Source organism: Hakea prostrata, chromosome 7, assembly GCF_041222555.1.
Source record: "Hakea prostrata isolate BN-2017 chromosome 7, UWA_Hpros_2, whole genome shotgun sequence".
Lineage (NCBI taxonomy): Eukaryota > Viridiplantae > Streptophyta > Magnoliopsida > Proteales > Proteaceae > Hakea > Hakea prostrata.
In genome coordinates, this window is record NC_142606.1 from 13,628,044 (window position 1) to 13,653,489 (window position 25,446).

At 39.3% G+C, this 25,446-nt stretch overlaps 1 protein-coding gene across 1 annotated transcript; it reads left to right on the top strand.

The window, feature by feature from the left end:
- The first annotated feature begins 1,129 nt into the window (after positions 1 to 1,129).
- Positions 1,130 to 25,441, top strand: LOC149009952 (serine/threonine-protein phosphatase BSL3). Its single transcript, XM_089162247.1, has 21 exons — positions 1,130 to 2,090; positions 2,439 to 2,499; positions 2,619 to 2,697; positions 2,789 to 2,868; positions 2,955 to 3,049; positions 3,166 to 3,265; positions 9,129 to 9,198; positions 9,815 to 9,916; positions 10,011 to 10,092; positions 11,018 to 11,197; positions 13,691 to 13,961; positions 14,060 to 14,303; positions 14,411 to 14,581; positions 18,441 to 18,679; positions 21,434 to 21,518; positions 21,605 to 21,703; positions 21,797 to 21,996; positions 22,095 to 22,170; positions 23,962 to 24,097; positions 24,207 to 24,346; positions 24,466 to 25,441. The coding sequence occupies exons 1-21, from the start codon at positions 1,607 to 1,609 to the stop codon at positions 24,547 to 24,549; spliced, it is 3,078 nt and encodes a 1,025-aa protein (XP_089018373.1). The 5' UTR covers positions 1,130 to 1,606; the 3' UTR covers positions 24,550 to 25,441.
- The last annotated feature ends 5 nt before the right edge of the window (positions 25,442 to 25,446 follow it).

Below are 25,446 nucleotides of genomic sequence, written 5' to 3' on the forward strand. Positions count from 1 at the left end.
CAACTTTCTGTGTTGTGGTTTGAGGATTTAACAGTGTTCAATCTGTAGATGTGTCATCTTAACCATTCTAAAGGACCAAAGCACTATGATGGCCTTTGGGTATCTCTCTATACATTAATTTTACGCTCAAAACATTGTCACCAATTTATTTTATGAATTTGATAATTATTTATATTTAGAAAAAGAACTATTACATATACTATAAGAGAAAGTGCATCTTATAACTTCTTTATTAAGAGGTGTTAATTATATTACCAATCAAACAATCTTTAAATAACTAATTATTTAATTTCCAGTATAGAATTCATGCCCTGATCAGAAGTCAAAATAGTCCACCGAACCGATGGGTGCAATCAATGCTTAAGGAGGCCTGAAATTCCATCGATTAGTTTTTCTTTATACTACAAATCGATTGTTGTACACTTGTACCATTCATTTCATATTAGGAAAATATTATTATTTTTTGGGTTGATTAAGAAAACTCTAATTATGGACAAACGAATAATGTTTATTAATTAATTAATCTAACAAGACCCTGACGATTTCATATACATTGGAGGTTGGGGCAGTTACATGGTACCGTGAGGGAAGGTGGAACTTGGAACCCTAACCTCCAAAATGGAATTATGGAACCCACAATTGTTTATTATTGAGTCCTTTATTGCGTGATACTGGCCATTAGATATCAACTCTTTCATATTAATATTGTGTCAGCTTATGATCCATTTGCAAATTGCCACGTGTTCACAAGAACTTTCATAGATTCTCCCCTAAGTGACAGGTAGTGCGAGAGAGATATCGTGGATGTGTGTGATTGGACGACACTGATGAACGCGTAGACTGATAAATTTGACTTTCTACATTCTGGTTATCTTCATGAGCCCTTCGTTCAGGAAGGAACGAAAAAAATAAATAAAAAATGGAGAATTCCAAGTTTCCATCTTCATTGGGCTCATCATTAGGATAGGCCCAGTGGCCCACCCACCCACACATTGGGTTTATGTATGCTTACACGGTATTATCACGTAACCGTGAAGGTGGGCCGAACCGGTAATGAGTCTGATTATATAAACCAATCATGGTTTAGCCGGTAACACTAATTATCATTAACTTGGGTTTCCAGAAAAATCCGACGGCGCTCGTCGCATTCGTCGGAGTTGAGAGCCGTACATATCACCACCGGATGATTAAGGTAACGTAAGCGAGAGGTAGCGGATAGTAAAGAGAGAGAGAGAGAGAGAGGGTGATTCGTTATGTTGTTGCGTCCTTTGCCAACGAGGAAGGCCATTTGAGTTTTTATTTTTTCCGTCTCCTCCATTATTATTCCTCCTCCTCGACCCCTTTGAGAAAAAGAATGAAAAGGAGATAAGAGGAAAACCTAAGTTTTGTCTTTTGGATCTTTCAATTTCTCAATTACTATTATTCTTTTGTCGTCGAAATCGGCGATCCAGGGGGACCGACTGCCATTCTTCTCGGAGTGAAGCGGAGGATTGAGGTGAGAGGGGCAAATTTGCTGTGATTCGATATGTTGATGGGGATTCTGCTAAGAAATGCGAAACGGTAGCTCCGATCTTGAAATTGACGGTAGCATCGAAGGCGAGAAGCGATGGATGTCGATTCATCTATGGTGCCTGAGACCGATCAGGGACCAGGGCAGAACCCCGAATCACCTGTGGTTGGAGCGATCTCGTCTGTGGATAAACACGCTGAGCTGCAGCTCGATGCTGCAGAGCAAGGGGTCGCTGCTTCAGTGTCTCCACAATCGCAGCCACAACCGCAGACGCAACCTCCCCAGCAACAGCAGCAACAACAACAACAGCTACAGTCACAACAGCCTCAGGTGCAGGCAGCTTCGGTAGCCGGACCGAGGCCAGCTCCTACGTATTCGGTTGTTAATGCGGTAATTGAGAAGAAAGAAGATGGACCAGGTTCTAGGTGTGGTCACACGTTGACCGCGGTTGCTGCTGTTGGGGAGGAAGGAACGACTGGTTACATCGGGCCTCGGCTCATTCTGTTTGGTGGTGCTACAGCTCTTGAAGGCAATCCTGCGGCTTCTGGACCTCCTTCCTCTGCGGGAAGTGCTGGCATCCGTATGTCTTCTGACCCAACTTACTTCTTATTTGTTGATTGTTTTTGGTGTTCCAAAGTCTGGACTTCTGTAGTCCTCAAGTTTTTGCAAATTGAACCCTAAGGTAGTGTTAGGCACCCAGCTTTGGTTCTATGTTAAGTTGCAAGTTTCAGCCGTAGGAAACACATAAAGTCTGAATTGGAAGGGATTATTTCACTCATTAGCTTGTATAGTCGAAAGAGATTGCGGGTGGGCAAACTAAAGACAAGACAATGGTGCTAACATTTTCCAATGACGCTTTGCCTTTGGGTTTCTTATTGGGTTCTATTCTGTGCTTTGGCCCTTTATGAGTACTGTTATTGGATTCCAGGTCTAGCTGGTGCTACTGCGGACGTGCACTGCTATGATGTATTGTCGAATAAATGGACTCGGTAAGTCAAGCAAGAATGATCATTGTCTTAGTAGGTGCAGCAAGCGTGAGTCCAAGCTTTTGTATTTTCTTTGTAGCTGGTCTTATAATTCAAAATGTCGTTCTGTTTCTTATTTGCAGGCTTACACCTCTTGGAGAACAACCATCACCTAGAGCAGCACATGTGGCAACCGCTGTGGGTACTATGGTGGTCATTCAGGTATTCACAAGATTAAATTCTTGCTAGTATGCGCATGTTAGTAATTCAGTTACAAAATTGACTCACTCTTGTTATACTTTTGTTGGCATAGGGGGGAATTGGTCCAGCTGGTCTGTCTGCCGAGGATCTCCATGTTCTGGATCTCACACAGCAGCGGCCTCGATGGCACAGGTTAGGTTCTTACCTGCAATTCTGTTTTCCTGTCTTTCAAGTTTAGTTGCCTGAAAGGTTCCCCTTTTTTCCCCCTTCTTCTGTAGGGTCGTTGTCCAAGGTCCTGGACCAGGCCCACGTTATGGACATGTGATGGCTCTTGTTGGGCAAAGATTCCTCCTTGCAATTGGTGGAAATGATGGTACTCGACCTTCTGTCTCAATATTGGCTTCTTTCATATGCGTTACACTGAATCGGTGTCATGCTTTGAATATTAGTTCAACATGCAGATAAAATTTTGGTTTTTTTGTTTACCAGGAAAGCGGCCTTTAGCTGATGTTTGGGCCTTGGACACTGCTGCCAAACCTTATGAGTGGCGGAAATTGGAGCCAGAAGGTGAAGGTCCACCTCCGTGCATGTGAGTTTCTTTGCTCTTCTGAAATTGGTCCTCATACAATCTAAATCCATTGTGGTGCACCATTCAACCTTTTCTTTTCTTTTCTGTTCTATTGGTTTGGTTGATGCTGAATGAGTATGTCTAAAACAAGTTATTGGACATCCAATATTGATTTGTTGTGTGAGTGACAAAGATCATTTGATTTTGTTATAGTAATTCCCATTTAGAACTTCTCTCCTTAGAGGTTTTGGGTTTAATAAATTGGTGTTCTTCCTGAGTTATTTTTTGCATTTTTTGCTTGTACTACTTTTGGAAGGGGGTGGGGATCTCCCTGAAAATGTGCATGAAATAGCACAAAAGATGGATTTTATGTCCTTTCTGTTGTCGTTGACATGAAACTTGTGGTCCTTGCAACTACTTATGTTCCTTGCTAAGGGTTCTAGCAGCATAACATAACTAACTTGTCAACAATGTTATTAACAGTAAGTTAGGATATTCTAAATAGCAGTCAAAGGTTGAATCATGATTAAATTGCTAGAAATCATAATTTTATATACAGAAATAAAGATACAAAATTGGATGGATCTATGGTAGTGACTTTAGTTATGCTAGGACAGATTATGAAGTGGTAACTTGATGAGAAGGATATTTGCAAATTGATTATTTTGGTTAAGCTTAAATAAATAATTTGATATAGAATGGTGTTCCACAAAGAATTAAAATACAATGAATGAAGTGGAGAAGTATGTCTGGAGTGTTGTTTGTTCAGTGTTTTAAAGGAAAATTTTATAGGATAGCCGTATGACTGACTATATTATGGAATATTGGGCAGTTAAGAAACATCATATAGATAAACTCATGATGAGGATGTTGGGATGGATGAGTGGAAAAATTAGGGAATGTAAATAAGCTGGTTTTGGAGCAGCCCCAACATAATTTATGTGAAACTCATTTGAGGTGGTGTGGCCTTGTGCATCGTAGATCTTTGGATGCTCCAGTAGGTATGAGTCAGCTCAGATTTATGGAACCAACATAGCTAGGGGCAGAGAAAAGATGATATTAGGGGTATTGGTGAGGAAAGACATGCATATTTTAAGCTTGACATCAAATATAACCCTGATTAGAGCTGATTGGAGTGGTGCTAATGGAACATGGATCCAACCCCTTTAGTTGGGATGAAATTAGGTAAGGCACAAGGTCCCGATGAAATCCCAATACAAGTAAGGAATAGCTTAGGAACCTATGGGCTAGCTTGGCTGGCCAAGTTGTTTAATAAGAATATCAGCAAAAGGAAAATGCCAAATGAATGGAGGATAAGCATCGTGGATCCAATTTATGAAAATATAGGAGATATTTAATGCTCTAGTAACTCTAGAAGCATCAGACTGATGAGTCATACTATGGAATTATGGGATAGTAATTGAAACCCATTTGAGACAAGTAACCACGATTATGGAGAACCAATTTGGCTTTATGCTGAGAAGATCTACAATGGAAGCTATTTACCTTAATAGGAGACTTATGGAAAGGTATAGAGAGTGTAGGAAAAATCTTCATATGGTTTTTATTGACATAAAAAAAGTTTATGATAGAGTCCTTAGAGCATTAATTTAGCAAACACTAGAGAAAATAAAATTTGCAAGTAAATATGTGGGTATAGTTAAAGATATGTATGATGGTTCAGTGATTAGTGTAATAATGGTGGGGGAACAAAGTGGTGAAGTCCCAATTACAGTTGGGCTATATCAAGGATCAACTTTAAGGCCATATTTATTTGCATTTAAAATTGATGAATTAGCCAAAGGCATTCAAGATGAGGATTTTCCTTGGTGTATGATTTTTGTTGATGATATTGTTTTGAATGATGAGACACAAGTAGAGATTAATATCAAGTTAGAGTCATGGAGAGCAACTTTGAAATAAAAAACTTCAAATTACGTAGAACGAAGATGGAATGACTAGTGTGTAACTTTGGTCGTGATTGGACGGATGACGAGGTGGTGAAACTTGATGAGAAGGAGATCCCATAAAGTGATTACTTTAGGTACCTTGTCTTAGTTATATCATAAATAGAGAATGTGATATAAATGATGATGTTTTCCAAAGAATTAAAATAAGGTGGGTGAAGTGGAGAGATGCGTCCAGTTCTCATGTGATCGACTTATTCCTTTAAAGCTTAAAGGAAAATTCTAAGGATCGTCGTACGACTAGCTACGGTGTATGGTGCAGAGTGTTGGGATGTTAAGAAGCATCATATAGATAAACTCAATATAACAGAAATGAGGATGTTGAGATGCATGAGTGGCAAAACTAGGGAGGATAAGATAAGGAATGATCTTATTAGAGCTAGTTTGGGAGAAGCTCTGTTAATTGATAAGGTACGAGAGAGGATTTGAGATGGCACAACCATTTTCCATGGAGGCATGTAAATGCCCTTGTGCGGAGAAGCGATTTAATCCAAATTGAAAGAATCAGAAGAACAAGGGGTAGGCCTAAGATAACCTTAAGAGAAGTGGTGAGATAGGATATGCGTAGGTTAGGCCTTGTATCTAGTATGACCTCAAACAGAGCTGATTGGAAGGTAGGAATCCATGTAGCCGACCCCCATTTAGTTGGGACCAGGTTTTTCGTTGTTGTCATTGTTAGTTTGCTTCTGCATACTCTATTAGGGATATTACAGTGGACTATCGTTCTTTGCTGCATGGGCCCTTACATGCACCATGTGTTTTGAGTGAGACCCAATTGCTTAATAAATTTCAGCATAGCTGTTGGGTCTTACTCGGACACATGGTGCATATGCCTGTGCGTGCAAAAGAAAAAAAAATAAAAATCCATTACTGTATTGGAATGTTATCATGATAAGGAGGAAGAGTCTCAAGTGGGAAACATGTTTATTTGGGAGGGAGAATCAAATTTCCCCCCTTTCGTTACTGGTAGCAAATCCACCAAAATTATTGCTTGTCCCCATTTAAAATTACTGTTATCTATGGAAATACTATTGAGAAAACACCATTCATTTACTATGAGATGACGCCTTGACAAGCATAAAGGCCATTTGATGAATTGGAAAATGGTAATAAGGCCATTGAGGCTGAACCACATTGAAGGGTTTGGATTTGAAGCATTCTTTATTGGAAAATGGATTTTGCAATTTAGTGGGGTTCAAAAGTCTTGAGGGAACCTATTGGAAGAGAGTGGGCCGGGGGGGGGTGGTTATCAGAAGAGGAAAATGGAACCTACACATATCTTAATTGTAGAAGCACACAATATTGAATAAAAGTAGTTGAAATATGACCAGGAATAAATGGCCATATAATGGAATTTTTCACATTACACAAAGTGTAAGAACATTTAATGTTGCTACACAAAATTTGTAGTCCTCTTGCTTATCCACCAAATTATTATATGTCCCCATTTATAATTATTGTATCTATGGAAACACTATTGAGAAAATGCAATCGATTTGCTGTGGGATGAAGTGGTGATAAGAATAACGACCATTTGGTGACTTGGACAATGGTAATAAGTTGGTTGGGGCTGAGTCGCACTGAAGGGTTTGAATGTGAAGCATTCTTTATTCGAAACTAGATTTTGCAATTTAGTGGGGATCAATAAGTCTTACAGAATCCGCTGCATTTGGAAGATTGTATCTAAGCAGGATTCAATTTGGGTTTCGTGGGTCTACTCTTACCATCTCAAGCAGGACTCCTTTTGGACAGTTTCTTGTCCCTCTAATCCGTCCTGGATTTGGAAGAAGATCCTTCTCCTCCGTCCCCAAGCTCTCACTGCAATTTCTATCCAAATCTCGCTTGGATCTTCCATTCATTTTTGGCTTGACCCCTGGCATCCGTTGGGCGTTCTCTATTCTCTCCTCGGCCCTCGCGCTGTCTATGAGACTCGAATCCCCAAATCTACCACCCTTGATGCCTTCATTTCCAATGGGTCTTGGTCCCCTCTCCCCCACCCCCGTCTCGCTCTTGTTTGGAATGCCCTCCCCCTATCCTTAGTCAGTCGTGTGACTCCACCATTTGGTCCCCTTCCACCACTAAATCTTTTACCACAGCCTCTGCCTGGGTCTTGCTTCGCCCCCACCACCCCCTGTCCCTTGGTTCCGGTTGGTCTGGTTCAAAGGTCACATCCCCTGCCATTCCCTCACTCTCTGGAGAGCTCTAAACCTCGCCCTTCCTACCCAATCATTCCTTATTAGCCGCCATATCCACGCCACCCCTAACTGTTCCCTTTGTTGGAATGCTTCAGAGGACATTGATCACCTTTTTTATACCTGCCCCCTTTCCCGGTCCCTCTGGGACAGAGCCATTGCCTCCATCTGGCCCCACTCGAGACGATCTCATGGTTTTGCTCGGGATTGGTCTTGGTTCTTGAGAAATTTTGCTGGTCACTCCGTTTGTGATCGCCTTGGCAAGTTAGTTTTCGGTGCCACCATCCACCATCTCTAGTGGGAGTGAAACATTAGAAGATGGACTTCCAAATCTTGCTCTCTTGACTTGATTTGGAGCGCCATCTACTTTGATGTATCTTCTAGATTGCTGTCTATTCCCCATCCCCCTGTGGTTGACTCCCTCAGAAATAGGTTAGTTGTTAGTTTCTGGGGTCTCAGCTCTTCTTTTACTCCCCCAGAAATAGGTTAGTTGTTAGTTTCTGGGGTCTCTGCTCTTGAGCTCTTTCGCTCTCTTTGTGTGCTTGTCCGTTTTGCTTGTTTTTAATATAATTTTTTATTCATCCAAAAAAAATAAGTCTTACAAAAACCTATGTGGGGGTAAAAGGGTCTCAAGGATTATCAAGAGGAAATGGAACCTACACAAAATTTAATTGTGGATACACACATGTTGGATAGACTTAAAAAATGAGATCTCTGAGCTGGACTCATATGTGAGCTACCTATACCTGTACCAAGGCAGAAGCTAAACCAGAATGGGGGTCTCCTGGTTGGGTTCATCAACAGGTTCAGTATTCTATAGACAAAATAGCACTTGAGGCTGGGCTTTCCAACATCCAATGTTTGGGACAGGAAGGATCCAAATGGTTGAAATATGATCAGGAGTGAAGCACCCTATAATTGAAAAGCAATTTTCAATTAGGCAAGTGTAAGACCATTTAACATTACACCCACATCAAGGTCTGTTGTCACACTTCAAATGTTATCTTGTTGAAGCATGTGCTGCGTCAGTGGTTTCTGAGACCATCTACCATCCTCTATAATATAACTTGCTGGATGTAAAACACAAACTGTTTATTTATGGAGAAAATTTCTTTTCCTATGGTGAAGACAATTGAAGGCTGTTGTTCTCCTGCATTTGATGGCAGTGAAGTTGGGGAATGTCTTCACTGTGGGTAAAGAGAAACAGTGTCCTTATCTTTTTTGAAAGCAAGTATACTAGTCATTTCTACCTTAAGATGCTGGCATGATTCTGGTTTATTGACTTAGTGTCTTTTTTGTTGTTAAATAATTAGAGAGACATAAAGGGTGTCTTCATCCCTCTTGGAGAACCCCTCCTCCCAACCCCCCAAACACACACACAAGGAAAAAAACACAAGAAGGAGAAGGAAGAAAGAAAAAATAAGGAAGAACGTGTTAAACATTAGACTAGTTCTAGACACTGTGAGAATGATTTTATTAGATTCTTGCTTTCTTAACTTGTCTTCATTTAGTTAGTTTGTAACTATTATTGATTTTATTCTAGATACTGTAAGGATGATTTTATTTGAATTGCTTGCTTTCTTAAGTTTTGTTCGCTTGCTTAGTTTGTAGTTATTGTTGATCTGCATTGTCCTAATGTTTTGCTATCCTAATTTTTTTGAAAGTTCAATATTCTGATTCAATATATCAATTGGGGTTTGACTTCTCTGTGGTATGCTTGAGTAGGTATGCCACAGCAAGTGCACGTTCCGATGGTCTTCTTCTGCTTTGTGGGGGTAGAGACGCAAACAGTGTGGTGAGCTCGAACAACTTGCTTGAACAATCTATTTACAGAATCCCCAGCTTCTATTGGCATTTTATGACACTTAAGTTCGTTAGGATGATAATGGTCTACAATGTTTGGTTATTTCACTTTTTTACTTCTCATGTTGGCATTTTGGGTACGTGTGAGATACAATGGACCTAATTGCATTATCTTAATTGAACAGACGTTAGATCAGTATATTTCTTGCTGGTTGTAGTAAGAAGCGTCAGTTGGATCTTCATTGCTTACTTTGGTGTAAGAAGCCAGAGTTCTGGATTCTACATGCCTTATTTTTGAGCTCTGAGGGAGCATCTTAATATTTATGAACATTTTGTTTGTTCAGTTTCATTTATTTATTTTACCCTTCCCGCCGGGGGTGTGTGTGTTAGAAACTGGGTCAGGGTTATAAATACACGAATGTCTAGTTGTGTTTTGGCGTGAATCTATATCCTTATTTCTGGGAGTCTTCCCCCCAACACCCCCCAAAACAAAACCTCTCTTTTTTTGTCTGTGTGTTGTGGAGAGGAAAAGAATATTGAAGCAGTTAAATTTTCTCCTTCCATTTAATCTCTTTCTGATTAATCAACCATTTGACTTTTTCTTTTAGCCACTTGCAAGTGCATATGGTCTAGCCAAACATCGGGATGGTCGTTGGGAATGGGCAATTGCACCTGGTGTCTCACCATCTCCTAGATATCAACATGCAGCAGTGAGTATCTACTCTCCCCTCTGGCCTATGGATATATATTTTTCTTATACATTTTGGTTATATATACATTTTTATGTGTATTTACTCTTGCTAGGTTTTTGTAAATGCACGGCTTCATGTATCTGGAGGAGCCCTTGGCGGTGGCCGTATGGTGGAAGATTCTTCAAGTGTGGCAGGTACTGCCTATTTGTCAGTTGGATATAATGGGGAAGCTTTTGACATTATAGATGTCATGGTATCTAGGCTAACAAAGGTGTTGAAGCCTTGGAGGGGGCCTGGACACGAGGTGACTATGACTTTTGTTTAGGAAGGTGAAACTTGTTTCAATGTGCCTCTGCAAGGGTGTCCAGTCACCTAAGCTATGCCTAGGCGTTTGTTTGATGAGTGTAATCTGTTAGTAATAGAGATAATACATGATACTGAACATGGTGACAACGTTACATCATGATCATGATCATTGGGTGGCAAACTAGACGAGTTTTGAGCTGATTGTAGTGGCTGTTGTGGTTTGCTCTATTCCACCGTGCCCCTATTTGGCTTTATTTTTCTCCACCCACAAAGCAATTTTTGAGTGCATCCAAAAGGTGTGAAGCTAACCCCCTTTCTCTTCCCTTCTTCTATTCTGATAGGCTACCACCACCACCCTCTTCTTTCTGTATCTTTTTTCACCATTCACAGTTTTCCCAATTTTGCCTTAAATTATAGCCTTAAAACACAATGTGACTCATCAATTAACAGTAAGACTAAGAACACAGTATCGACACATTCTTGGAGTTAGGTAGTAACTAAGCACTTGGTGTGGGAGAGTAAACTACTTGATTGAATTATTTGAGGTTGAAGCCTGAAGGTATGGGCCTTCTGTATGTGATCCTGTATAGAAAGAAGGAATAATAAGGACCAGCAGTTTTCAGCTGGAAAGGCCCGTATGTTACTTCATAGTTGCACTAGTTTGTTATGACATTGTGGATTGCAGTTGATTTTTCTTTTCTCACTGTATGTTGGTTTTTGTTTATTGCTCTGTAAGTGTGGGAAAAGAAAATAATTAATCTTCTTCTGATTTGGTGAATTTGTCTAAGTTTATCTGATATGTCTCTCTTTTAGTTTTGGATACTGCTGCGGGAGTTTGGTGTGATACAAAGGGTGTTGTTACAAGTCCCAGGACAGGCAGATACAGTGCTGATGCAGCAGGTGGAGATGCTGCAGTTGAATTGACAAGGCGTTGTAGGCATGCAGCTGCTGCTGTTGGGGACTTGATCTTTATTTATGGTGGTCTACGTGGGGGTAAGATGTGGAACCCAAAATTCTCATTACCAGTGATCCATATGCATTCAATTCTGATGTCCAAGCAGGGAACCACCAAATTAGCTACTACAGATATGTTTTTTTTTGTTGTAGTAGCCAAGAATGGTTAAAATTTTTACTGTGTTTTATATCAGCTTTGTATTGCATTAAATAAAGAAAAAAGAAAACTGGTCAAAAGTTACATGAGACATTCAATTTGGTTGGTTGATGTACTGGCAGTGCATTCCTGGTGCATCCATGGGGGTGCTATTTATGACTTAAGTAATGTTCTGGTTTTAGGCCTGAAGGATCTGCAGTGTCACACAGTGCATGTATATTATTTTTGTTTAAATTCTATTTTCTATTTGTTCGATTTCTGTAGAGAATCCATGTTCGTTAGTATCCAAAATTCATCTAAACTAGCAGTGTTATGTCATTCCTTGTGGCATTTGTCAAAACTTGGGCAGGGGTTATAGGACTTCAAATTTGATTTGAAGAAAGGGGGAGGGTGGCTCAGGGGCTTGGTAAAATGGTATGAGTGGTTAACCAATATCTGAGGTCTATGAGTGGAAAGCAGGCTTGCAGATGATTGTGGTTGCTAACTGAAGTATCATGCAGCTATGATGAGACTGGCATAAAATTGGTAGGCCCATATGGGTTTAGATCCATATACTCCATTCTGTATTCAATGACGGATCAGTTGGATCTTAACTATAGGTTGAGCTTATGTTGGTTCTTCATACTTTGGCTTGATTCTAACTCTGTTTAATTTTGTTCAAGACATTTTTCGCAGGGGCCTACTTGTGATGTAGCCTCTATAAGAATGAAGGCGGATGCCAAGATCTCTAATCAGAACCAACTCAATAGCAATGTTTTGGGGATTAGGTTTTCAGAACTGGGAGTACAGGGGATTTAGGGTTTTCATTTTGGGCCTGAAATCAGGTTTGAGCTCAAGGGTGTCTGTGGGAAGGTTTCAGTCCAAATTAGGATGAAAAACTGGTGGTGAGAAGGGTAACTACCTTTAATTTTTTAGTTTGGAGTTTGGGTTTTCGTTTTTGTTTTTCTTGGGGGCTTTTGGGGGGGGGGGGGGGAGGGATTGATCCCCAAAATGTGAACCAATTTTAATTTTGGGGATTAAAGGAATAACAAGTTGCTAGTTCAGGGTTTCAGGAACAAAAAGTGGGCTTACTTGAAACGATGGTTTTCAATGTGCAGAATTTGCTGCAACTTGGATTGAGCGTAGGGGCTGCTGAGGGGGGTAAAACCATTTGAATATGGAACGATTCTGATGGGTGGAAAGATTGGAGGGAGTGATGAATGGTTCTTAGAGTTGGGTCTTCTCTGTGGCTTTGCGATGAACTTTATAAATAAAAAGATTGATGGACTTTGAATCACCAGGTAAAACCAGCCCTTGGACTTTAATCACCAAGCACAATCTTTCCCAGAGAAGAAGGCAGCTGCCAGGCAATACCCATCAACCAATATGTTCCATTCTATTCTTGATCTCCCAGGAAATGAGTATTAAATAGGCTTATATTTACCCAAAAAAGGCTTATATTAGCCAATCAAAACGTCCTAAATAAAAAACAGAAGGCGAATTCTAAATTTCTAATAAAAACTACCTTGTGTTGGAAGGTGTGATTTCTAATTACATATTAATTAAGTAGTGTGACTTTTAAGTGGTAACCTGATCTCTATAACTGAATTTTCTAATCAAATAACATATTTTCGTACTTAGGTTTGGTTCTAACTTTTTAGGCCTGTAGAAAAGGTCCATTACCAAATTTACCACAATTAAACAAAGGCTCAATACCTATTTCTATTAACCTTCTAGCTTGATTTAAACGAAAATAGCCCAATTTGGTGTCAGATCTGCGTCAACCTGGACCTGGAGTTGTCCCTGAGTCTGGAGAGGCACAGATATTCCAACTCAAAACTGAACCTTAACTGTAAAATGATTTGATACTAGCAAATTTGCTGCGTTGTTGACAAGTGTACTCAAAGCAGCTAGTGATTTTCCTATATGATAGACTTTGGTAATGCTATTTAGTATTGTAGAGTTGATTAGTGATGGATTTAAATTAGTTGACTTAGCAGTCTTCTTTACCACCTTCCATTTTGTGAAAGATTTCATTTGAGAAAAAATTTCTTAGTAGAAAATATAGGGTTTACGTGAGACAGCATTATTTGGTTGACTTCATTTTGTGACCCTGGGTGTCACGTTGGCACTGAAGAATATTTTGCTCTTTGGTAGTGGCATCTCATTCAATTGTGATGGAGAACCCCTCATTTGTTCATTGAGTGTATATTGGTTTCATCATGTCAGCAGACTTGTATTTTTTTGTGGGCTAGCTAAATAATTTTTATGTACTAAAATTCACATCATATATGCCAAGAGTTCTCTCTTGTATAGGGAATTTGCCTTCGCTGCACTAACTAGTCCATCAGTTTGATTATACTGCAGCATGTTTACCACAATTTTGTGCTGTGTAGGAGTTTTGCTAGATGATCTGCTGGTTGCTGAGGATCTTGCTGCTGCTGAAACTACCAGTGCAGCTTCAGCAGCAGCAGCAGCTGCAGCGGCTGCAAACATACAAGCCGGGAGGTTGACTGGTAGATATGAATTTCCTGATGAAAGAACTAGGCAAATGCCTGAGGGAGGTCCTGATGGTGCAGTTGTGCTGGGTAATCCTGTTGCTCCTCCTATAAATGGAGATATGTATACAGATATAAGCACTGAAAATGCAATGCTTCCGGGACCTAGGTGAGCTATCAAAATATAGTTAAGAGATAATTAGATGTTATTAATGAATTAAATTTTCTCTGTTTTTGGACAGAGTTGCTAATGTAAATATTCTGCAGGAGACCGACTAAAGGTGTTGAGTACTTGGTTGAAGCCTCAGCAGCAGAGGCTGAAGCTATAAGTGCTGCCTTAGCTGCTGCCAAAGCCCGACAAGTTAATGGAGACATTGAGCAAATGCCAGACAGAGATCGAGGAGCAGAAGCTATTCCGAATGAGAAACAAAACACCAGCTTGATTAAGATGTCTGATTCTAATTTGTCAAATAATGTGCCACCAGCAGGAGTCCGACTGCACCACAGAGCTGTTGGTTTTGTTTCTTTGTTCTCTCAGTACTAGTACATAGAATACTTATGCTTTGTGATCTGTATAACCCTGATTTCCACTTTCTTCTCTCTTATATGAATCTGCAGGTTGTTGTTGCTGCAGAGACTGGAGGAGCTCTAGGTGGTATGGTCAGGCAGCTTTCAATAGATCAGTTTGAAAATGAAGGGCGACGGGTTAGCTATGGCACTCCAGAGAATGCAACTGCAGCTAGGAAACTATTGGATAGGCAAATGTCTATTAATAGCGTGCCTAAAAAGGTAAAGTTCTATGTCAAATATAATTACAGTTCGTTTGTTTGCAAGATAATAAGTAGTGGAAAAAGTAAACAGGTGGGACCCATTGGTGGCTGGGTGGGGGAACTGGATAGGAAAGGAAAGGAAAGGGTTTTGTGAAAAAATTCAAAATGTGGGTCCCATGATAATATTTTTTGTTTTTTCATTTTCCTCTCTTTTCCATAAAGTCCCACCTAAAAGTGTAGGACTTTTAAAAAAGATGGGGTGGGAAAAGTTGGGTGCCATGTTAGCAGACAAACTTCCTTAAATTAAGGAGGCTTCTGTGTTCATTTTCCCACTCCAGTGAACCAAACAAACCATAATTTGGGATATTGTTACGAGACAGTGTACTTCCACCCTTTTCTGTACCCCATTTTATTCCATCAAACAAACACATCCTTAATCTCATGATATTCCTCTATACATGTAGATGGTTTTCATCTGCCACTTCTCTTCACTAAAAACTCTCGTGCTCTCCCTTGGACACATCCAAACCTGTTTGGAAACCAATAGACAGACGAACCAGATCCAGTCAGGTCTTTGGCTTGTAGGATATTTTAGGATTTTTATTTAATCTCATTTTAGGATTTGGATGCAATATTTTATTTTGAGATGGCTTCACTAGGAGATAGCAAATTGGATATATTTTAATTAAGTTGACTTTTCAAATTAGAAATGTTGGGTTTCTTTTTTATTTAAACAAATATTAACCATGGGATTTGGATTCAGAATCGAGCTAATGAATTGAATTTGAGTTTGACTGTTTGTGATGAGCCTACATGGCCATATGCATATGCAACCTTCTCCCCCCACTTTCTCTTCCTTTCTTCGCATTGATTTCTTTCCCTCCCTTAGGTTATACCCCATCTGTCCTTGTGGGCCCTCCATCAATCTCCCTTTGTAATAGCAAAACATCGGTGTTGGGAAAATAGATACTCTTGGATCCTTATGGAGTCTCATAAACCTCATTTATGTGCTATAAAGGATGATGTCACCCTAACTATCTTTGTATGATTGAAAAGCCCTAATCCTCAAAAGAAATAACCAAACTTGAGTTCAGTAACTTTGGATATGGTGGGCTCTATAGTGTAGAATTTCTATTTATTATGAAGTGGACTGCTGGTTTTTCACGAGTTCAATTTGTCATCTTACAGTGTCGGCTTCATAAATACTGATGTCCTCCATATTGAGAGTAGGCATTAATGCATTATAGTCAGAACCCATATTCTAATCACTATATGGATACTCTTAAATGCCATATAATGACTGCCAAGGTTAATGATGATACTAGTGGTGTCAATGCTCATACCATATGGTCACTGCCCATGCTGAATACTGTTTGTGCATGCACCGTATCCTCCTTTGATGACATGTGAGGTTCCACATCAGCTAGGTCCATAGCACCAGAAATTGTGGTAGCAGGCATCCTGCCATGTTGATCCATCACTGCTTTAGCCTTAATCTTATATTATAATGCACATACACTAATTGCTCTAGCCACTGGTTCCCCAATCTGGCAATCTGTTGTGCATCATACTGTAAATCAAAGAGAACATGCTCCAATTCTGCTTGCAACCGAAGGATAACTATGCCTGTGATAGCGCCCGAATGGGTATCCTTCTTAGATTTGGTGCACTTGTGACGTACAACAGCCACCAGTCAGCTGCATAATGTTAACAAAATATGAAAATGCATTCGGGTCTTGAATTCCATGACTATGGATAGACATAAAATTGTTGTAAACTTGTATTGAAATAGATACACTTACCATTGTCTCACTTGTTCTTAGCTGCTATTGCAGGCAGCTTACCAAAACTCCTGTTGCATCGCTGAAATCCTTGCTGTAAACTGATGTTTCAATTTTCAAATTAGAACAGGGTTAAATGCTAACCATTATATAGGAAATAATTAACTTGCTAATTCTCACCGTCAAATTACAACTCCCTATCTATTGGGATTTGGCTCTTAACTTCGCAACCACATCGTAAACCAAATCTATCAATTTGGTGTCAATTCGAAGTTATTAGTTGTAGTGATACTTAGGTTTCAAGTAGTAAGCTAGTGATAACAAGAGTGAACTTGGTTGTGACTTAGCTGTTTAGGAAAATGTAATCAAAATTGTAAAGTATAAAATATAAAGTAAGTTTTAACCATCTGTACTTACCTGCTGTGTGCAAAGAATTCTGTTGCATTACTCCTGTCTCTCATCAGTGATTTTGATGTAGGATTTTGGCACTTTTAGGAGCAGCAACAATTACTATGTCCATTTTCATGTCATGGTAGCATATATATGGGCCAAGGCAGGCTTCTTTTCAGTATCTAGCATTGTTAGAACAGCCACAATTGGCCCCAGTATATCTACCACTCTATTCAAGTCTCGCCAAAAATGACCCGCTAGCAATGATTTGTTGGGCTGCTCTCTCTTCAGTTGTGTTTGATCCAGGCCACCCTAACCAATCTTCACTTTGACATCAATCTGGGATCCACTGCTTTGATTCGAAGTTCTTTAATGCAACATAGTTGCTGGCAAATCTAGTGACATCAGGCCTCCTAGATCACCAAACCCTTCGGCATCAGAAGTTGCAGGGCATACCCAAGATGGTATTCAAATGTGGTCACTTTGCCTTGCTCTTTGGACCACACTAGCTATGGACTTCCTCCTCGCCATGTCCTTCAATATTAAGCCAATAAAATGTGCAGCAAAAGGTGTCCAGAAGAGATGAATCTTGCTGCTTTTCTTGTTCATCAACATCTCCCCTACCTACTTGTAATTTGAACCGTTATCCGTGATGATACAGAGGATTTGGTTCTCTGTGTTTGGTTGAGTTTGGATGGATAAAATTGGAAGATATGGGTTTTCTTATTTTTATGGTTTTAGGGAATGCATAAATTCAAGAAAATATTTATATGTTGAAATTGACTGGTCAGAATTGGGTTAAATTAGGTTCTAAGGCCACTACGTCTCTGGGGAGGGGAGGAGATGTCTCTTAAATTTGGGACATATTTGATGGTTAGATTGGTCTTGTTTTGACCTTGAATTTTTTGTGTCTTTGAGAAGTTCGAGAATTCTGGAGAATTAAAAAAAAATTGTGTTGAGAGAAAGGAGATGACAAGTCAATAGCCGATGGTCAAGGATCAGCCTACACAGCCACTCTGGGACATCTACAGATCATACAAAACTCTCCCATCCAGGTATCTAGCAGCCAGAACACCCTTGGAGGTACCTTACCAGGGCTGGAGCACTAGTCTAACTTTGAACAGTATGGAGAACAAAAGAATTGGAAGCAAAGGGTAAACTAATCCTGCCTAGGGCTAGGTCCTTCGGGAATCAAGTTTTGCCTCCATCATACATGGATTTCGTTCACTGGTTTACCCTTACTTCCTCAGCTAGCTCATCCAGAATGCACAATGAATATATAATGTACACAAGTCAAAGAATAACCTCGTTTTCTTTTTTCACATTTCTTCCTTACATTGCTTAATGTCTTCAGAAATTATTGTTCCCTTAACATTATATTCCATCATTTAAGTTCAGTCTCTCGAAACGTTGCTGCCATATTTTATTCCTAAAGCAGAGGGGAGTGTTATTGCTGAGAACATGTTATGATCCCTTTAGAAGATGTAATTATCAAATTTACTGGAAACCATTGGCTCCTAGAAGCAGTTGCTGACTTGATAATGTATATTATCAATAGCAATATATTCAGAAACAGTTTTAGAAAAGAATTGGGATTCTATTTTGATCTTTCATTCTACTTTCCTCTGTTCAGTCATACTCTGTGGAAGTCTTATGTTATTCAGTTTATTTTGACTTGCCTGTTTTCTTTCCTTTGTTTATGATTAGGTGATTGCACATCTACTGAAACCTCGTGGTTGGAAGCCTCCTGTTCGTCGGCAATTTTTCTTAGATTGCAATGAAATAGCAGAACTTTGTGATGGTGCTGAACGGATATTTTCAAATGAACCAAGTGTGCTACAAATTAGGGCTCCTGTGAAGATATTTGGTGATTTGCATGGGCAGTTTGGAGATCTAATGCGTCTATTTGATGAGTATGGGTCTCCTTCAACAGCAGGAGATATCGCGTGAGTATTTCCATTAGTATATTTGGGTTCGGATATTCTGCTGTCTGTTTGTCTGTACTGTTTCTTACTACTTACTGTGAAGAATTATTCGTTGTGCCCAACTTGAAATTTTAACTGCGTATGGTATGTTATATCCACTCTGTTCTACTTTATGTTCACTGCAAATTTGATGCAGGCATGGGTCTTAGAAACCCAAAATCAGCTTGCAGATGGCCTGTCTAACTTTACCATGGTGAACAGTGTGGAGATCCAGTCAGAAAATTAAAATAATATTCAATTCTGTAAAAGTTTGCTCAATGGACTGTGATGCTACATTAACCAATATCCATGATAATTCATAGGGGCATCCAAACGCAGCTGAAGTTTAAGGAAGTATTCTTAACTAGACCCTAAAAGAGCTTTTAGATAGAAGCTGACAAGCTCATTAGAAAAGTTATGTGAATTCCTACAGTTTGCTGCTGCAGAACTGTAGCCATGCAATAGAGAAGTTGCAGTCTCAACTCTCAACCAATCTGCATTCTTTCTGGGATTTTAAGATTATTTCTGGATGGGGTTTCGACCATTAAAAATTTCAATTTTAAATTAGGTAGGCTCTACAAGGCCATAGAGATCTGAGTCTGAACGTGATCAGTTTTCAAGTTTGAAGTTTCCAGTTTCAACATTGTTCAAGCCTAAGCAAAGCTCTAACTGATTGCTCATGCCGGAGCTTAGAGTTCATGAATTGTAAATGAATTAGAGAGAAGAAAACACTTGGAAGTTTTGAGCTAAATTGGAAGAACATGACAACAGCAGTCACAGCATAGCAACAGTGACATGAATAACCAGCTGCGTTAACAAGGACCAAATGCCAGCAGGAAGAACTGAACTGCTACTAATTATTGCAATAATAACTACTCAGTGTTATTGCCCTTACTCTAACAGATGGCATGGCTGCGTGAATCCTTGGGCAGATTGAGAATTGACCAAGATCTTTGTTTATCTCTCTTCTTCTTTTTCTTCTTTCTTTCTTTTTTTTTTTTTTTTTGGGGGGGGGGGGGTTGGCGGGAATCTGAGATGGCATGCCATACAAGTTAATCTCTTGTTATCTTGCTGAGATGTTGATTTATCTTTAAATTTTAATTTTATGGTTCCCACCCAAATTTGGCTTCAGTTTTTGGTTGGCCGCTTTGGGAACTTGGGATCCAAAACTGAGTTCTTGAAATTACAGCCTTGCCCTCTGTCTAGTCTTATTTGAGGTCATACTTGATACCAGGCCTAAGCTATTCACATTTCTCTCACTACTTCTCCTTGGGCCGGCCTTAGATCTTTTAGTTCCTTCAACTTGGATCAAACCACTCCTCTGTACTGGAGCATTTCATTGCATCTGTTTGGAACATGCTGTACCTTGAACTACATATAGGTACTCAAATTGATTCCTATTAGGAAAACTAGAAGACCTTTTTGCAACTTATGATCCTTGTTTAAAAGAGCTAATGGACTTTCCCAGTAAATTTATGACTCTGTTTTTGAAACTCCAGTCACATTTATGTTCAACTCGTCTGTTGACTGCTAGAACCATTAGAAACCCAAGTAATAAAGTCCTGATACAGTTTAGGCCTTTAAGCCACTATCTTGCTCCTAACTTTAATGCTACCTGAAAGACTGCTCTAGTTGTCGTTTGTGGAATTATTTGTAGAATGCCCTCTTTATGTGGAACTCACATACGGGGGCCATCATGGAGAGGTCCTCCTGCATCAAAGTCCATGCTATTGTCAGTTCTCTGTGCATTCTTTTCCCTGAGAAGGGTATTTTGGATATTTAGAGGATCTAATTTTAGTGAACCAGAAAGGATTGGTTGTTGAAAGCTTATGACTTCTTGCTAAATTACTTGAGCTAGGATCTTAAATGCGGTTTATTATTGCAGGCTTTGCAGCCCTGTGATACTTTTTTTTTTGGATGAATGAAATAATTAGTAACCAAAAGCCCCTAACTGGGGGGGGGGTACAAGAGGGAAGGAAGGAGAAGGAGGGGGGAGGGGGAGCAATCACAATCTACTGCTTGGGAAGAAGGTAGAACTTAAGCCCTAGGAGACAACAATTGTCCTATTCCTTGGGGAATCCACAACTGGGGGATGGGGAAGATACTGGAGTCTAGAAGATACATGAAAGTAGATGGTTTGCCAAATCACGTCTAAGGATATAGATTTGGAGGTTCATCTTCTCAAATTATGCTTCCACCAAAGGTGAGAGATCAACGCATTGAACACCAACTTGGTTGCTGTACCAAGCCCTCTGATACTTTGTCTAATAAATGGGTTTGTGCATAGCACAGTTTGCTCCGACTCCTGTGGAATCCATAGTTCATTTAATGTAAGTATTGTTTGTCGCTGGTCACAAACAGAACTAAGTAGTCTACTTATTTATTGTTACTGTCTATCCCTTTTCTTACCCATTTCCCCCCGTCCACTAGTGGACTTGCATTTGAATTAGTTTGAACTTTGGATTTTGACACCCATATTATTTGAATATTGTACAGAATCAAACATCTCATGCCCTTGAAATTTATCAATTTGTTCAAGTGTTACTCAGGATGATTCTCTTCTTTTGTTTTTCCACTTTCTTTTTTTTTTTTTTAATTAAATTTTTTGTTTTTACAACAAAGAATTTTGGGTAATTCTTTCCACTAGCTTCAGCTTGGGGATTGCTGATAATGATCTCTTTCTGGTCAAAGATTTTTATTGATGTATCCTAATATTTATTTTTTAATGATTTTCAGTTATATCGACTATTTATTCCTAGGAGATTATGTTGACCGGGGACAACACAGCTTGGAAACTATTACTCTTCTGCTTGCCCTAAAGGTACAGCTTGGGTGCCTTAGTTTTGGTACTGAAATTTGCTTTCTGCTAAAATTGAGTTGGTACTTGTTGTTTCTTTTCTTTTCCAGGTTGAGTATCCACATAATGTACATTTAATTCGTGGGAACCATGAAGCAGCAGATATCAATGCTCTATTTGGCTTCCGGATTGAGTGTATTGAGCGCATGGTATTATTTGATACACAGACAATGCCTTCTGTTTGTTTCTTACTTTTGTCCAATTAATTGAAGCAACAGTTTTCTTTTTGGAAATTCTGACAGGGGGAGCGCGATGGAATTTGGGCATGGCATCGCATAAACCGGTTATTCAATTGGCTTCCTCTAGCTGCCCTTATTGAAAAGAAAATCATTTGCATGCATGGTGGTATTGGTCGGTCCATAAATCACATAGAGCAGATAGAGAACATTCAACGTCCAATTACAATGGAAGCTGGCTCAGTTGTTCTAATGGATTTGTTGTGGTAGTATTTGTCTTTATTGTCTTTTGCTGCTTGTTTTACCTTTAATAAATCACATATGATCCCCTTGTCATATTCTTATATTGGTTTCCTGTTTCTAGGTCTGATCCAACAGAAAATGACAGCGTTGAAGGATTAAGACCAAATGCTAGAGGTCCAGGTTTGGTCACCTTTGGGGTGAGTTCATCATCCTTATCTATTTTTCTGTTATACTGCAGTGTCCTGGTTTCGGTTGTGTTTGGTTCAAAATCAGTATCTTCTGTGAGGATTAGTACTGTTCTTTTTTTTTTTTTTTTGAGGTTGTTATATTGATTTGTCATTTTGAAGGATTTGATGTGATTGGTTGCTATTATACTTCTTTATATGATTGAATTACACAGTATTTTTTGGAAAATATCCCTTTCTCTGGAGGTTCACGTCCTTCGTACTTCTTTTTTTTTTGGGCGTGGTCACTATCATCGGAATGATTTCTTTCTTACACTCACCTTGGGAACCTTTGTGGTTCGTGAGGAAGTTCAAGCAGCCGTTAAGGCTAGGAAATATAGTATTAAACTTGGCAAAGGACTGAGGCTGAAAAGGATTCAAAAAGTTGCTGTCTCCTAGAAATGTATCTAAAAAATGTTGTTGAAACAGCCAGGACTAAAAAAATACAAGGATAATATTTAGAAGCTAAAAATGAGGGGAAGGTAGAGAAGATCTTTCAGCACAGTACTAATAAGCTACTTGGATATTAAGGATATGGAGGAACTACTTCTATTACTTAGCAAATGATAACAATAGAAGTGATGGTGTTTTAGAAGGCTGCAATTATCCTCAAGAAATCACACGTCTGAGAGATATACAAAAATAAGGTTCTCCAAAGCCAAGGAATCTTTTAATAAGATGAAAATTGGTGAAGCAATCATAGTTGTCATTGCATCCAGGCACCCTTCTTGCACTTTGTTAGCCGGTGTCGCCTTGCACTTTTGTTGGTGTTGCCCCCTCAAACGCCTTGAGTCACCTAGACGCCCGTGACTACTGTGAACATGGTTAACAAAGTCGTTAGTAAGATTGTGATAATAAGAGAGAATTCTAGATGAATGGAGTGGAGAAGCTTTTGTTTTCAGGTTTATAAAATGAAGGTATTATTCCAAACTGTAATAAATAATAGACGAATCAAACTTGTGAATCATAGTACTAAATTTGGATGAGAGTAATTGAAACCGAGAACTATTATTTTACTGGGAACCAATTTTGTTTAATACTAGGAAGATCAACCTCATCAAATGTTTATTTGCTTAGAAGCTTATTGGAAAGGTTTAGAGAATGCAAGATCTCCATATGGTCTTTAATTACTAGAAAAAGGCTATGCCTTACAAAAAACTTAATACAATGTTTGAATAAATATATGACATAGTTAAAGATACATAATGGTGTCATGACTAGTGTAAGAAGTAAGAATTTTGGAAAGGCAGCATGGTGAAATTTCCAGTCAGTGTTGAATTACATCAAGGGTCAGCCATTAAGTTATCTGTTTGCAGCAATCATTGATGAGTTAGTTAGAGACGGTCAAAGATCAGACCCTTGGTGTATCCTGTTTCCTGTTGATACCATTTGGGTGTATTAAGCAAAAGCTACGGTCATAAATGCCCAGTTGTTATGGAGGTCAACCTTAAAATAAAAAATAAAAAAATAATGAAAAAAAGAAGCAAAGAAGAACAGACTATGTGATTTGTATATTGAGTAAAAATAGGACTGGAAGTGATGCTGTGCAGATCAAGGATTTGAATATTATTCTTACGGGAAATTTCAAGTTACCTGTGGTCAACCATAAATATACAAAACAGACCATGATGTTGAACAAAGAATTGGAATAGTGTGGATGATATGGAGTGTTGCATGTGGATTGTTGCCAGGATGTACCTTTTAATCTCAAAGGATAATATTTTAGTAGTAGGTGCTTCTTACTGAAAGAGTTCAATGTTTCAGCCCGATCGTGTCATGGAATTCTGCAACAATAATGATCTCCAGTTGATTGTTCGTGCTCACGAGTGTGTGATGGATGGGTTTGAGCGTTTTGCTCAGGGGCATTTGATCACTCTTTTCTCCGCCACCAATTACTGTGGTATATATATTTATTTTGATTTTTTTTCAATGAAATACTTTGGTATGTTGTTACTACTGTATGGAGAACTCCGCTGACTCAGATATGTAATTTTGTTCTGTTATCATAGGTACTGCAAACAATGCTGGGGCAATCTTAGTTTTAGGAAGAGATCTTGTCGTAGTTCCAAAGCTCATTCATCCATTACCTCCAGCAATTTCATCACCAGAGACTTCACCAGAACACCATATTGAAGATACATGGATGCAGGTTTGAACATGTTTTATCTTTTATATTCCTTGATATATCTTTTGCTGTTGAAGTCCTCAGTATATGAATGAGACATTGGTGAGGATTGACTTTATATATGTGGTTTCTATGAGATGCAGGAGCTTAATGCGAACAGACCTCCAACACCAACTAGAGGCCGCCCTCAAGTTGCAAATGATCGAGGTTCTCTTGCGTGGATTTAGAATCCCCTTTCATGTGTTTAATATTCTTTCGATGGCCTCAGTGACCGAAGGCTAGTGCCACCAGCTGGGTTGTGGTGATTGTCTTGCACGAAACATGATGGCTTGGAGTGGACTAGAATTCTGAAACATCAGTCATGTCCATGATTCAGTTAAGAGGTTCTCACCATAACCTCGATACCCTCGGCAGATGAGGGATTGGCAAAGCGGGAGTCTGATTGGAGCTGAGTTAAAACCAAGGTTACACATAGTGGGAGTTGATTGGTCACTTTCATCAAAAAGTACCAAATCGACCTTGCAGATCTCACCAGAGCCTCTTGTACATTGAGCCACAGGCAGGTAGAAGTTGCGTCGAAGTTCTTGTTTCTCCCTGTTGGAGTGATAGTCATTGGGTATTTGTCTTATTAGTTATTATTCTTTTTGTCCCTCCCTCACCTTCCCTGGTTCCTTTTTCTCGAGAGGACATATGGGGTCTAATATATGATGATCAGGTAATATGAAACCTGGGTGAGCATCCATGTATCATAGAGAGTCGTTGGTAGGTGCAATCACAGCGCCCTTGTGTAATTTTCTTCTTGCCGTTTGTACAATGTAGTTTTTGTGTGAAGATAATGACTTGTTTTTGTCCAAAAGTTTGAGGGATGGAAAAACAAGAAAAGGAAGAGGAAATTGTGCTACGATAGGGTTTGCTTTGTGTTTTTATATGGTGAAAGAAATGTTATTTTTGGGTCGACTTGATACAGACATTGCTCCACTTCTTTCCCGGATTAGAAGAACTCTTGTACAATCTCTATTCCAACTTTATGGCATTGGCCGCTGCGAGCTTTTCTTGCAGTCCGTCTCTGGCTTTCCAAATTTTGTGGTGTCGTTCATGTTTGTCTCGTAAAATACAGGTGTGTT

Bases quoted from the DNA above. Each gene is read 5' to 3' on its own strand.
- LOC149009952 (XM_089162247.1), top strand. From the start codon at position 1,607: ATGGATGTCGATTCATCTATGGTGCCTGAGACCGATCAGGGACCAGGG. The intron at 9,199-9,814 runs GTGAGCTCGAAC...TTTTTCTTTTAG, and splicing joins GTAGAGACGCAAACAGTGTG to CCACTTGCAAGTGCATATGG. The intron at 9,917-10,010 runs GTGAGTATCTAC...TACTCTTGCTAG, and splicing joins CTAGATATCAACATGCAGCA to GTTTTTGTAAATGCACGGCT.